Here is a 15,487-nt window from a genome sequence, read left to right as displayed (position 1 = left end):
AGTTAAATTTGAATTAATGTAAATTTTATTTCAATTTATAAAGATTTTAGCAGTGGAAAGAAAAGAATGAAAATTGTGCTATTATAGAGATTTTCGAATTATAGATGTTCTTGCTATATCGATTTTGTTTGAATATATTGAATGAGAAGATCAAAGTCAATATTTAACTTATATAATAAATTGTTATTTTAATTATTTCAATTCGTAAAGTTCCAAATATTTCTGTAATATAAAAATTTATTCTTTCGATATCTTAAATATTTAAATAATTTGTATTAAGATAAAAGTTTTTTTATTCTTTAATGTTATATATTAATTCTATATATTATTTCTATATATTGCAAAATATATTTTTAGTTATATATATTTATTCTAGATATAGATTATAAAATTCAAAGTTATCATTATCCGAATATTTTTGTGACAGATTGTATAATTACTTTTTTTTAAGAACATCTAACTAAAATATAGTCTATCGGATGGCAGACGGAGAATTTGCGTAGAAAATAATAGTGAAGAATCGGAAGTTCGTCGTACGACTGAAGAAGCAGATATAGAAATTGAGGAAGGTCCAGATGAAGAAGAAGCAGATACTGATTTGGAAACTGATCGTTTACTTGGACAGCAAAGAACGGACGATCAGGGTTTTTACGATGATAAGGTAAGATCTATATGTATAATAATAATGAAAATTTTTGTACATATAATTTTCTTTTATTAAAAATAATATTGAATATAGGTTTTTAAGATCATGATCTTATTGATTGATAAAATAATGCATAAAAAAAGGAATAAATAAATGTATGTATATTTCTAAGATTAATTTTATAAAAAATAATACATACGTATATAATATAAAAAGAAATTATTTTCTATTATTTTCTTCTAAAAAAAATTTATATTATTAATAATCTATTTATATATAATTCTATTTATTTTTATGTAATAATATATATTAATGTTTTTTATTTTTTTTTATTTCTTCGATAATAAACTATCGTTTTTGTTTTATATAACTTTGAAACTTTGAAATATAAACATATTTCATATTATTAATTTGTAAAGTATAAAAATAAAATGAAAAAATATATATATTGAAATATTAACAAATATCTGTTAAAAATTTTAATTACAATTGATTTTATTATTTTGATTAATATGAATTTTGATAAAAAATTGAAAAATCTTTATTTATCTTATTATTTATTTGATAAAATTTATATGATAAATATATTGTTGTTTATTTTTTTTCTTATAAGTAATAATTTAATTATATGTGATTATAAGAAAATTATTATTAATAATATTATTATAAGTAATTATCAGTAAATTAGAAAATATTTATTAATTTGTAATGTATTTATGTACATATTACAAGCAAAATATTTGTTATTAATAATAATTCTTACGTTATATAATTTGTAGTTTGAAAATTTAATAAATACATTTTTATGAATTTTAATCCTTTATTTAGTAATATCGAAAATTATAAAATTAATTCTTTTCATGACTTATTATATAAATTAAGTGTAATGTAATTGTATACAATTATAAGTTATTTGTCATATAAATAATATTTTATACATTACTATTTTATACATTATATTTTTAATTTTTCTGATTATTATTATTGCTATTGTTGTTGTTGTTAATATTGTTATTATTATTATTGTTACTAGTAGTACTATTATTATTATGCTATATAATATATTATATGATTATATATATATAATATAATATTTGTGGGATATTTTTGAAAAATTAATTCTAGAAATCAAACAAATACAAAAATTGAAATATAAAAATTTCGATTGAGATTTAAAGTAAGCAATTGAAGTTTTCATTGATAACAATAATGAAATGACATAAGATGCATATAGATTGAGATAATTTTTCGTCATACATTGATTCAAAAACAAAAAATGTTAATTTTATGAATGTTAAATTAATAGATATTTTTTATTTCACAATTTCACAAAATAAGATAGTTGAAGACATAAAATCTATAAAAAATTTGCACAAATATTTTTAATTTGTAATAAAATTATAAATTATAATTATAATGTCAAAATCAAAAAACTGAATCGTGTTACAATTGCTTTATTTTTCATATATGATTTAAAGTATTTGAAAAAATGAAATAAAAAAATATTTTTATGATTTGATTATATATGTCAAAAAAGTATGTATTAAGTCAATGATATCAATGTTGTTAAATAAACAACAAATTCAAAAGAAATTTTTTTTACAAAACTTTATATTCTTTATGTTATATGTATACTTTTTATAATAATAAATGGCATAAAATTTATTATTAATTAAAGCATTAACCTTTAAACACATAATGAAATTTAAAATAAATTTTTAATTGCAAAAATCTGCGACTTATTATTATTATAAGACTTATTTTTTTACTGGAAGAAAGAGATGAATTCCATAATCACATTTTGTTTTTCATGGAAAAATGTATTTATTGAATTTTATTTATGATTTCAAAAATTTAACATGATTAATAACAATTTTGAGATTTAATATCATACTGATCTATATAAAAAATATAGATAAATAGTGTTTTGAAAATGATTTGATGCCGATAAGAAAATGAAATAAAAAAAATAATTTTGCAATTAAAAAAATATTTAAAAATATCAACAAGATATATCTTATATATTATAATATATCCTTTGCAATTATATAATATTTGTGCCAAACATTTTTTATATCATTTATAATTTTCGAAATATTTATATTATATATTTTTTTTTATAGATAAAATGAACATATAACGTAATTTAAAATAAATTAATATTATTAATAATAATAAATTTATTTGTATGCAATGATATTATTTTATTTTATTTTATTTAAATTTGAAATGCATTTTCTTCTAAATTAAAAAATTTATTTTAAAAATTACTAACAATTATTTATATTATTTTTTTTATTAATTAAAAAAATTTTTTTATTATTTTTTATTAATTTTATTGATTAATTGTATATCATATTAATAAAAATATATCATACTATAAAATCTTTAATTAAAAATAAATACTACTTTCTTCTTCAATAAATTAATTATTAAGAAATTATATAAAAGAAAAATATAAGATAATATATTTCATCAAAACATAATGATTTTTGCTTTTTATATTAGATACATACTTGATCTGTGTATCTTTGTCTTCCTTTATCTCTAACGCAAACTTCAATTTGTTTATAATATATAAGTCAATTTTTGTATATTAACTTTTGCATTCGTTTTGGTATCTAAAATCGATCCTTCAAAGGTATTCCACGATTATATTAACACTCTGTGTGTGTGTGTGTGTGTATGTGTATATATATATATATATATATAATTATATCATTATATTATTATAAATTATAAAATTAAATTAATTTGAAATTTGATTTAAATGATGAAAATATAAAGATAAACTTTAAAGATAAACTTTTAATGAATAGTTTTACACGTCAATTTTTTTTGATTTGTTTTAATTAGAATAATTTCTCAAATTTTTTATGTATTATGTTTGATTATCATGTATATTTTATAAATATTGAAATTCTAAATAACTTTCATTCATTAAAAAAAGTAAATTTTAGAGAAATTATCATATTTTGATATATTAAGATTTTTTCTCGAGTGATTTTTAAAAAATTTTAACACATTATTTATTAATATTAACAAAAGAACTTGTGTAAGTATCTTTTCGATACTGGATTAGTATTGGTATATATTATTCATCTTTTTGACTTGATTTTCAGAAAAATTTAGCCATCATTCATTGTTTAAAATTATTAATAAATAAAATTGTTTAACATATGTTTAATTTGTTATTGTTTAATATATATTTAATTTTATATATTACATTTTTAATATTTGGATTTAATTTGAATTTTTTGTATTTGATTATAATTTCTAAAGTTGTTGTAAAGTATTAGTTAGTAATTAATTGCAGTAATGGATCAAATTTAAATTGATTTAATTATATTATATCAAGAAATTAAAAAAATCATTAAATTTCGATCAAAAAATTATTGATGTTTGTACTGTTATAATTTTATAAAAAGAATAAATTTATATACTTCATGTAGTATTCTATTTGGCTCGATTTTGAAACGCGAAGTCTTTAATTTTATATCGAATTTTATTGTTTTGAAAGTCATTTTTTGTTTTATAACAGAGAAATTGAAGTCAAAAAACTGAATGTTTCTATTTTTAATTTTTTTGGAATTTATTTTAAAATTTTATAAAAAATCTTCTATTTATAATAAACTTCGAAAAATTGATTTATGAATGAAAAGAGCTGTTAACATGGAATAACTTAAGATATGATGAAAATGATATGATAATATGATGAAATGATGACGGATTTGCAATTCATATATAATATATGCATATGGTGTAATATATCAATTCAAATTAAATCATTCTAAAGATTAGAAATATGTTTAAAACTAAACATATGTCAAACTTTTTAATTTTATTTATTAATAATAATCTTTTTAATAATCACAAATAATCTTTTTGAAAAAAATTAATAAGTAAATTGATCTTAACAACATAAATCAAGATCAAAAAAATAAATCCCATATTTATTAATGATTAACTTTTATTTTGATTAGTTTTTATTATCTATATATGTATTTTATTATTTTATATTATTATATATATTTATATATATTTTATTTATATATATTTTTAGTATTTTATATTATATATTTATTAATGATTTTTAGTATTATTTTCATATAAATGATATATAATATTTAGAAGATATATGCAAAGAATATTATACCTAACACATAAAAATTAATTTCAAATTAAATTCAAAATAAAACTAGATAAAGGATAAAAATAAATAAAAAAAAGAAGTATTTAAGTGCCTTAGGTAATGCATGATTTGTGTATAGTATTTTATTTTAAGATTAAATAAACTAACATGATAAATATAATTGGTGTTACATAGGGGTGGAGGAAGCCTAAAACTAGGACAATGTTACCACCGATGAGTGGAAAACTGTCAACTCCTAAGCAAACCCCCCCAAAAAGTCTAAGTGTCGTTCCAGTAGAGAGCTCACTAGTATCTTCGGAACCGTTAGCTTCGACTTCCACTTGTGTATCCACTTCCGCTTCTGCTTCTATTTCACCTCCTCCTATAGTTTCCGTTATACAACCAACGCCTTCCGATTGTGATGTTACCACTTCCACACAATCTGCGACAAGTCCACAGAAGACTACAGCCAAAAATTCTCCCTCGTCCCCTCAGAGTCTCAAGGAATCCAGCAACAAGGTGAAAAAGGTGCTCCTTCAATTATATTATATCAATCTATTTTTTCCTTTTTTTTTCTATTGTGGCTAATATTATGCTTCATTCATATTATGCTTTTCATTCAATTAGTCTTATTATTAGTTATTTTCAATTAGCAAATAAAAAATTTGAGCATTTTAAAATATTTCAAAAAAATTGTAAAATATCTAGAAAGTTGAGAAATTAAATTTATGAAAAAATTGTTTATTTAAAGGAAGTTTATATAATATAAATTATTTTTTGTACATAAAATATTGATCCTTAATTTTTATATATTTTTAATTTTTAATAATATATTTATTTTAATTTTTAATCAATATTATAAATATATTATAAATATCTTCAATGTTATAAATGTTCAATTTATGAAAATGTTTGTGCTATAATGTCAACATACTTTTTTTTTTTTATTTCATAATAGAAAAATATTTAATTAAAAATTAATGTTTGATATGAATACATATATACAATTTAATTGATCAAAAATTCATAATTTTACTATAGTGAATAATGTAATATATTAAATTTGTTTGCAACAAATGCTATCGTTTTATTTTTATGAATAAAAGAATATAAAATTTTATTTTAAAAATAATAACTTATAATTTTCAAATTTTCTTTTATTATTTCATTTATAGAAAATTATTTTTATAATTTTAAAATAATTATCTTCATAAAATATTTTTAAAAATTATTTTTTACAAAACATCAGTTATACAAATATATTTTCAATACTTTTCATTACTTCTTTATAAAATATTTTATTATATTTTATTATTTATTATTATTTTCACTTAAATATTATTTCATATATTTAAAATTTATTTTATGTATTTAAAACTTATTTTATTTTTTTTTGAAATCATAATAATGATAATAATAATGATATAATATAATGTAATATAATAATGATATAATAATGATATAATAATAAAATGTAATATCTTACATATAATTATAAATATTCATAAAATGTTTGTAATTTTTTCTATTATTTAAATGCATTAATTATTTTAATATTAAAATAAAATAAAATAAAATAAAATTAAATTTTGTTATAACTTTAAAATTAAGAAAATATAATTTTTAAACAAATTTTTATTTTTATTCTTAATTTTGAAAATAGGTGATATAATATTAATTCAATCTAAAAATACAGAATTAAATTAATAATTGATTGTAATAATATAATATAGTTAAAATCTTAATTCAGTTTTTTAAATAGTATTATTTCTTTTATTTATATATGTGGAATCTATTGATAATCCATAAATTCCATTTAAAAATATTAATATAATATAAATAAAATAATAAATATTTACATAAATATATATATATATATATATAATTGCTATTGAAATGTTAAAATTAATAATTGCTATTAATAATTTTTGTTATTTTTGTTATTATTTATTAATCGAAATTTATATTATTTAAATTAAAAAATATTTTGAAATATAATATTATTTATAAAAGAAAAAAATTAAGATTAATTTGCTGATTAACTTCTTCCTAAGTGATTTTAATGATAAAATATGTTTGAAATTGAAATATGTTTTAAAATCAATATTTTGAGCAACATTTATTTTCATATATATTTAGTGATAAGTTTTAATTTTTGAATTATAATAATTATTTAGAAAACGATCATTAACTTCGATTTTGATGATTTAAGAATATATTATAGAAATTAATATTTGGAATAAATTTTTCTTAAATATATAAATGATGTTTGATTATAATTTTCGAGATATTTATTAAAAAAAAAAGATTCTATTTAATGCATAAAAGTTTATTTATATGTATCGCAACATATGTGACAACTGATGTAACAACTTATCTATTATTTCTAAATACATTTTAAATATATTCATAATGATGAAAACTCAATAATCAAAAAAATCAATAATCAAAAGAATATTTATGCATTTTTCATGGATTTTGAGTATTTAATTTTGTTTTATGTGTTTAAATTCTCTTACACTAAACTTAAACATTGCAGATTCATTAGAATATAAAATAAATAATATAAATAATATAAAATAATATAAAATATAAAAAAATAAAATATAAAATAATTCATAATTGATTAAAATTTCAATGATTGAAATTTCAAGAATCAATAATATGATATAGTTATTTTCGTAACTTCAATCATCTAAGAATTGTTTTATATTTTATTTATATACTTTCCACGGATTCAAATATCAAATTTTGCAATGAATAGATACTAAATATAATAATATTAGTTTACATATATATATATATATATATTGTATGCTTATATATTTATGGTATAGATAAATCGCATATTATGTATATATGTTATGGATATATATTCATATATGTATATGTATATATATATATATATATATATATATATATATATATATATATTATGTTTGAAATCCATTTGGTTTCCTATTAATTCTAAATTTCAAGTTTTTTAAATAAATAAACAAATAAGTAAACAAATAAACAAATAAACAAATAAGCAACGGAAAAACCAAGTAACTTAGAACATTATGGTATATAATAATGTATATATATATATATATAACAATTTTTTTTACAAATATTTTCAAAATATTCAAAATATCGATATAAATATTATAATCGATCGATTATATTTAAAAAAAAAGTTATTCAGAATCTTGTTTTCTATAATAATTCTTTATAAAATCATCAAAATTGAAAAGAAAATAGCTTTTCTGCAATTTCACACATTAGTCATAAAGTTTTTTGCGTGTAACTTAAAAACTGAAAATTTATCATTGGTTATATAAAAAAAGAAATTATTTAAAATGATACCTTTTACAATATATTTCAAGGTTATTAAAATCATAAAGAAAAAGATAATTCTTAAATTCGCCAAAATTAAAAAAATTATTAAAATTATTAAAATTATTAAAATTAAATAAAATAATCATTTATTATATATGATTTTATTAAAAAATTAATTGTCTTATTTTTTATTTTTGAATATATTATTTTTTTCTTCGGATGTATTACATTTTTTAAAAAACATTTTAATATAACATTTAAATAATAATATTATTATAATATTAAATAATATTAGAACAATATATATATATACACGAATATATTTCTATCTACTATATTCATTTGAAAAATTTGTGTCACTTTCTAAATTTCAAAAGTTTCAATATCTATCAACTTTGATATTATTATGATATTCATATACTTTATATCAATTTTATTAAATGAATTCGAAAATACATTTGGTACAATCAAAGAAATAGAGTTACAGAAAAACATTATCTTAACGCACAATAAATTCTGATGTGTTTAAGATGATGTTTTTAAGATTTAGATTTATTAGAATTAATAAAAATCTAAATAGAGATTAAGAGTTGTTCAGACAATAGATATGTATGATGAAAGTATCTCTTCGGTATATAAATTTTCATAATTTTTTTATCCAAAAAATGATAATGGTAATTCTTTTAATGTTCTTTATTTAGGTAACCTAGATGATATTCAAGTAAAAGAACGAAAGCTAGCAAAAAAATTTAACAAAGTTATATGATTTTGGAATTAATAAATTTCAGATATTTCTTTGACAGATTTTTTTTTCTTTGTTGTCTAAATTCATTTTAAAATTTAGCTATTTTTTGATTTCGTATCATAGTTTATAAATTATAAAAAATAAAAAGAAAAATTTTCAGACAGTTATTTATTTTAAAGAATGTGAAATATGAGAAATATCATCTAATAAAATATTTTTTAATTGTTTATATAATTAAAAAAATTATAAACGAAAAAATTAAATTAAATTTATTTTTAAATTCATTTTTTACTTAAATTGTAATTAATAGTTTAAATAACTATAAAATAATATAAGAAAAAATTTTTTTACAAGTACAAACTTTGTTCTATTGCTGAATTTTGTTTCATAGAACTTCTGAATATATATATACTATGTAATGAACAAACTTAACAAATGTAAGATAATTTATAAATTTCATATAGTTACATAAAACTTATTTTCATAAAAATTTTACATAATTATTAAACTTCTTTTTTATTTTCTTATATAATATTTATAACGAGATATTTATAACGAGATTTAATAAATAATTAAAGAGTAAGAATATTCATAATATTAGAAAAAATTTTTATAAAAATATCACAACTATTTATATATTTTTTCCCGTATATAAAAACTTTACATGAAAATTTTCCGATCTTATATTATATATTTAGAATGTTAATATGTGCACAAAATATTATTAAATTATAATCTCTCATTCATAATCAACTTTTGCCACTAAATATATGTTATAATATATTTTATATACGATATAAAAGTAGATATATTAATTAAAAAATTAAATAACTTTGAAATCTAATAAATTTTGTTTTTTCGCAACGATTTCATACAATTTCATTGTTCCATATATAGCAATCATATTATTATAGAATAAGAGTATTAAATTTTTATATTTTCAATAGTTTTTTGAAGAATTTCATTATATTATATATAGAATTTCTGTCGATACAGAAAGAAGTTTAAATTTATTCCTTTTATAATTAATAAAAATATAGATTATTAAAATAAAATATACATTAATGTTAGAATATTTTTGTGAACAATTGTATATGTTTCATAATATAAAAAGACATTATATAAATAATATATAATATAAATTATTTTATTTTTTTAAGTATATAAAAAAACTTTGTTATACAACATTCAAGATTCAAAAGTTTCAACTTGTATAATTATCAAGAAATAAAATTCAGCAATATAACAAAATTTATATTTATTTTTTTGTTTGTAACTTTTTTCTAATTATATAAATAATTTATAAATATTTTATACAATATTATTTCACAATGAGTAATTATTGTCTAAACATTTTTTTTTTATTTCTTATAGTTATAATATATATAATATATATTTTATGATACGAAAAGTATTTAAATTTTCAGTCATCAATTTATTATATATTATTTTAATTTTTTATATATTATTTTTATTTTCTTAAAGTGAATTTATGCAGCAAAAAAAAATTATATGATATTTACATAAAAAATTATATGATACGCACATTATATCTACATAAACATTTTATATTCAAAAATTTTTATAATATTTTAAATTTCTAAGGACTTTTTCTAATTAAAATAGTAATTATGCAATTTAATGGCTTTTTTCAATTTTAATAATTTTACTATAGTTTTTTTTAAATAGTTAATTAAAATAAGAAATCATTTGGAAAAAATAAAATATAAAATAATTCTTGGATAATCGAAAATAAAATGAGTGATAAATTAATTATAACAATAAACTAAATATGGAACTAAATAATGTAATAATTTTTGAAATGTTTTTGATATCGAATCGACAAAATATCGAACATCATTTGAATTGACATATTTCAAGTTTATCATCATTTATGAGAAAATTTTTAACTGATAATTTCATTACATGTATTAATTATTTGTTGTTACAATGTGATTTTTTTTAACAAAACATAAATAATAATCGCATATTTAACTATACACTATCATAGATGAATATGGTCAAACAAAATTCTATAATTACATAATTAATATTAACTAACATATGTAATGCTCTTTATTTAAAAAATGAAAAAAATTACTTTTTTGATTTTTTTGTTTGATTTTTTATTTTAATGGTAAAATTTGTTTTCATTTAATAATAATAATGTTAAAAAAATAATAATAAAATTTAAAAAAGAACTGAAGTGAAATAATGAAAACTAAAAAAAAATTAATAAATTTAACAATAATTTCATAAATATTGTTAAAAATTTTTCTTGAAAATTATTAAATTTTCTACATTATTTATATTGTAGTGATGATACAGATTCTTTTCATAATAATACAAATATTATTTGTTGCAATTGTAGCTCTCTTTCCGAAAATTGTACAATATTAATGAAAATGAATTTTTTATGATTTTTCTTTACTGCTTTATATCATAATTTACAGATGTTGCGCATTTAGAAGTCAATTCGAAATTGTTTTTAAATATATATTTAATTCGAGAAAGTTCAAATGTACATTTTATCATTCTTCATTTACAAAGCATTGATATAATGTAAATGTTTTTATTCATTACGGCATAATTTTTGAATGATTTATACATAATTATGCAAAAAAATTTTAAATTATATTTATTAATCATTTATAAGCTAATTAAAAATATTAATTAGCTTATAAATATTTTTATAAATTATTATTATTGTGCTAAATATTCAAAAACATAAACAAACATTCATAAAACTTATGTGATCGATAGATAACTGGTTTTAGGATACTATATTAATTACATTTAATACATTTAATACATGATATTTCATATTGTTTCAATTTGATGTTTACATAAATGCAAAAAAAGTCTATATTGTGTTGTATTTAAATAAACTCATTTATATTTCACTTACAACATTCATTTTTTTTTAAATTATTTATTATCATTTTTCTGATACAATTATATTGTTTTGTTTTGTTTGTTATAATGATATTTTTTATATTATATTAATATTGACAATATATCACAAAGTATCCAAATTAACATTACGTTAATTGTATCAATAATTGTAACAATTTTTATTTACAATAATAATTTTTGGAAATATTGACAAAGTTTAGTCATTCGAAAAGTAAATTATCGTAAAAAAAATTTTATTTCATAATTAAATATTACATATAATATTACATAGTTAATTTTTATATATCAGCAACATATGGTTAATTTTTATATATTTATAAAATATTTTTCAATATATCAAAAACAAAAAAATTATATATATCAGAGAAAATATAAATTTTTAAAGAAAAAAAATAGAATATCTATATAAAATAAAAAAAAATAAAATCTTTATTTTATATTTTTATTTATTATTTTATTTATATTTAAAAATAAGTCATTATTGATTATGGAATAATAAAATTTTTAAAAAAGATATTTAAAAATATGGGGAAATTTATAAAAAATATAATTAGAGAAACAAAGAAATGAGAGAATATGAAAAAAGTAAAAAAAAAATTATCAGTTTCAAAAAATCAAAGAAAATGTATCATTATTAATATCATTTATTAATATAAATATATGTCCAAATATCTAAAAAAGAATTTCTGAAGTAAATACATAAATATATATTAAGTTTGCTAAAAAATTAGAATATTATAAATAATTAATATCAGTTTGAAAATATATCATTTGATTCAAGAGTGATTTCATTGAATGATGAATTTAAATTTATATTAAAAAAAAAAAAATATTTATGATGAAAATAAGAAAACACAATTAAACAAAATTTATATTTGTGATTGTTTTAACGATACAAGTTAGACATATTACAATTTTTGATATTATTCTAATTTAAATAAAATTTGTATTTGTGATTGTTTTAATGATAAAGAAGTTAGATATATTACAATTTTTGATTTTCTAATAAAACATAAAAATATTTAATAAAAAATGAAATATATAACTATAAAATTGCATGAAGATTATTAAAAAATATTAAAGAAAAATAATATATTATAATTTTTTTATTTGCTATAAAATATTGATTTATAGTCAATGGATTTACTTTGAAATTATTTTTTAATAAATTAGATCAATAAATAAAAAAAACTTCACAAAATTAAATTTATTAACACTTTAAAAGAAACATATATGATAATATCAAAATATATTAATACATAGCATGGTTTATTATAAATTATAAAAATTAGAGATTATCAAACATTTATTAATTTTTTTATATTGTACAGCATTATAAGTTTATTTACAATTATTATAGACACAATTTCCGATTCGACAAATGCTTATTTATTTTATTGTTATTTAATAATAAAATAAAATTATTTTATTATTAATTATAATATTATTATTGTTGAAAGCTGAATATATTTCCGTTACGATATAATTTTTTATTTATTTTTATTATTATTGATTTTTCTTCATTTTTTTATTAAAAATAATATGCAATTGAAAATAAAGAATACAATATTATTATCATTATTAATCATTAAATGAATATTTTGAAACATATTTATCCAGATAATTAGATTTTAAAATTATTGTATGAATTGAGATATTTTTACAATTTGTATAAAAGCACATATAATAATTATGATGTTATATAATAAATTTTTACTTATTTTACTAAGAGAATTAAAAATTGTATGTTTGACAGGAAAAAGAAGAAAAGAAGAAAAGCAGAAATAAGGAAGGTAATGAAAACTATTTCTATATTTGTGAGTACAAGCAAAATATTATTTATTTTATTAGTTATTAATATTTTTCGTAAAATTATTATAATAATATTATATATAATATTAAAATAATAATTTGTTGAATAAAAATTATTATTTATTCGATAGATAGCTAACTTTAACTATCATTCTTATTATAGTAGTTTAAAAATATATGCAATCATATTAACAATAACTTATATAATATAATATAATTCATATATATAATATAATATATTATTATATTATATAATATAATTCATATAATCAAATATCATAAAATTTTTTCATCAATAATATTTGATAATAATTAATATATTAATTGTTGTCATTGATGAAATATAAATTTTATGAAATACATGATTAATAAGTGATTTTAGATTGTGATGTAAGATTATTTATGAATAATTAATGATATTATTGACGATTATGTATGGATTTATGATATTTCATTAATGATATTTCATTAATTTTTAACATATATTATCAAAATAATTATAACAATGTTATCTTATATATTCTGTTATCAATAACAGAAATAGCTTAAATATACTACAATATAGTTTTTGTAATATAAAGTCTCTCTATTTTTATTTTTATATTATTATTATATAATATTATATAATTATTAAATATATAATATTATATAATTATTATATAATATTATATTTATTATTATTTATTATTTATTATTTATTATAAGTAATAATAATAAATATTTTTATATACCTTAATAATGACATTAAATAAGAAAAAATAGAAATCATTGCTATTTGCTAATGATATTTTTAATATATTAAAAATTATCAATATTGAAAAAATATATAAATATATAATAAATCAAAAAAATATCAATAATAGATAACAAATTAAGATTATATCTCTACAAAATAATTCTTAAATTCTATTTCTAAAAATATATTTAATCAAGCTCTTTTGATAATTTTTCTCTTTTATTTTTATTATTTTTAAGTAAAACACATATGCATGCGTGTGCACACATACCCATCTACACATATTTGTCTTTTTTTTATCTTATACAGAAAATATTATGGTTAGTATCGAAATCAATGAAAAAAATTTTCTCTTGAAATTACTTGAAATTACTTGAAATGTCAAAAATATAATTAACAACTATTCCTAGATATTTTTAGGACACATTTACAAATATTTATATAAAGTTTAGGTATATTGTATTAATCTCAAGAACTTGAAAATTATTTGTATTGAAAATTATGCTATAATTTTGTTGCAGAATATTTGAATGGATTTTATATTTGGCTAAAAATTTTTCAATTTCTTTTTGGAATACTCTCTAGAATTGTATCATTAAACAAATTTTAATGTATAATTTTAAAAAATAAGATGTACAAATTTTGAAATCATTTTGATATTAGTATGAAATGATATATCGAATTTGAAAATTTTTTATTTTTATTAATTTAGTTTTCTTTATAATAATATTTCATTGTTATATATGTATATAATATAAACTTGAATGACGTTTTTATTTCTATTTATGCTTCTTGAATCGATCTTCTAAAAATATTTCACAAGTATATTAATATTCTTTTTTAGATTTAGAAATTAATTCGATATTAAAAATAAAGTTATTTATTTAAAATCATATAACTTTTATTTTTTAAAATATATTATTTTTGATAAAATTATTTCATATTTGAAATAAATTTTGCTCTAAGAGAAAAAAAGTAGCTTCTTTATTAAGTATTTAATTATTAAGTATTAAATTATTCCTTGTTTTAATTTATATAGTCAACAATATTTTTTTACATTTCTTTCAACAATTCGTTTGAAAATATATATAGTCAAATAACATTGAAAGTTTAAATATTAGTTTAAATATACATTTAAATAAAATTAAAAAAATAATGCATGAGTTTTTCCATCGAAAA

The 15,487-nt window shown here is 16.0% G+C and overlaps 1 protein-coding gene and 1 long non-coding RNA gene across 15 annotated transcripts in view; one reads left to right on the top strand and one right to left on the bottom strand.

The window, feature by feature from the left end:
* Positions 1–15,487, top strand: part of LOC107992898 (uncharacterized) — a 122,037-nt gene that overhangs the window by 20,765 nt on the left and 85,785 nt on the right. For 5 of the 14 annotated variants that reach the window (XM_062072079.1, XM_062072077.1, XM_062072082.1 and 2 more), the window contains 3 exons: positions 472–661; positions 4,974–5,306; positions 13,517–13,577. In XM_062072079.1, the coding sequence (XP_061928063.1) occupies positions 472–661; positions 4,974–5,306; positions 13,517–13,577 (584 nt within the window). The remainder of the gene's footprint in view (positions 1–471; positions 662–4,973; positions 5,307–13,516; positions 13,578–15,487) is intronic. The other 9 variants (XM_062072081.1, XM_062072080.1, XM_062072091.1 and 6 more) reach the window with 4 other exon arrangements.
* The window catches only part of LOC133665747 (uncharacterized), a 101,985-nt gene that overhangs the window by 4,361 nt on the left and 82,137 nt on the right, over positions 1–15,487 (bottom strand). The gene's annotated exons all lie outside the window — the stretch shown is intronic.

The sequence above is a fragment of the Apis cerana genome, linkage group LG2, assembly GCF_029169275.1.
Source record: "Apis cerana isolate GH-2021 linkage group LG2, AcerK_1.0, whole genome shotgun sequence".
Classification (NCBI taxonomy): Eukaryota; Metazoa; Arthropoda; class Insecta; order Hymenoptera; family Apidae; genus Apis; species Apis cerana.
The sequence above is the reverse complement of the archived record's forward strand: the minus strand, read 5'-3'. Positions and strand labels throughout refer to the sequence as shown.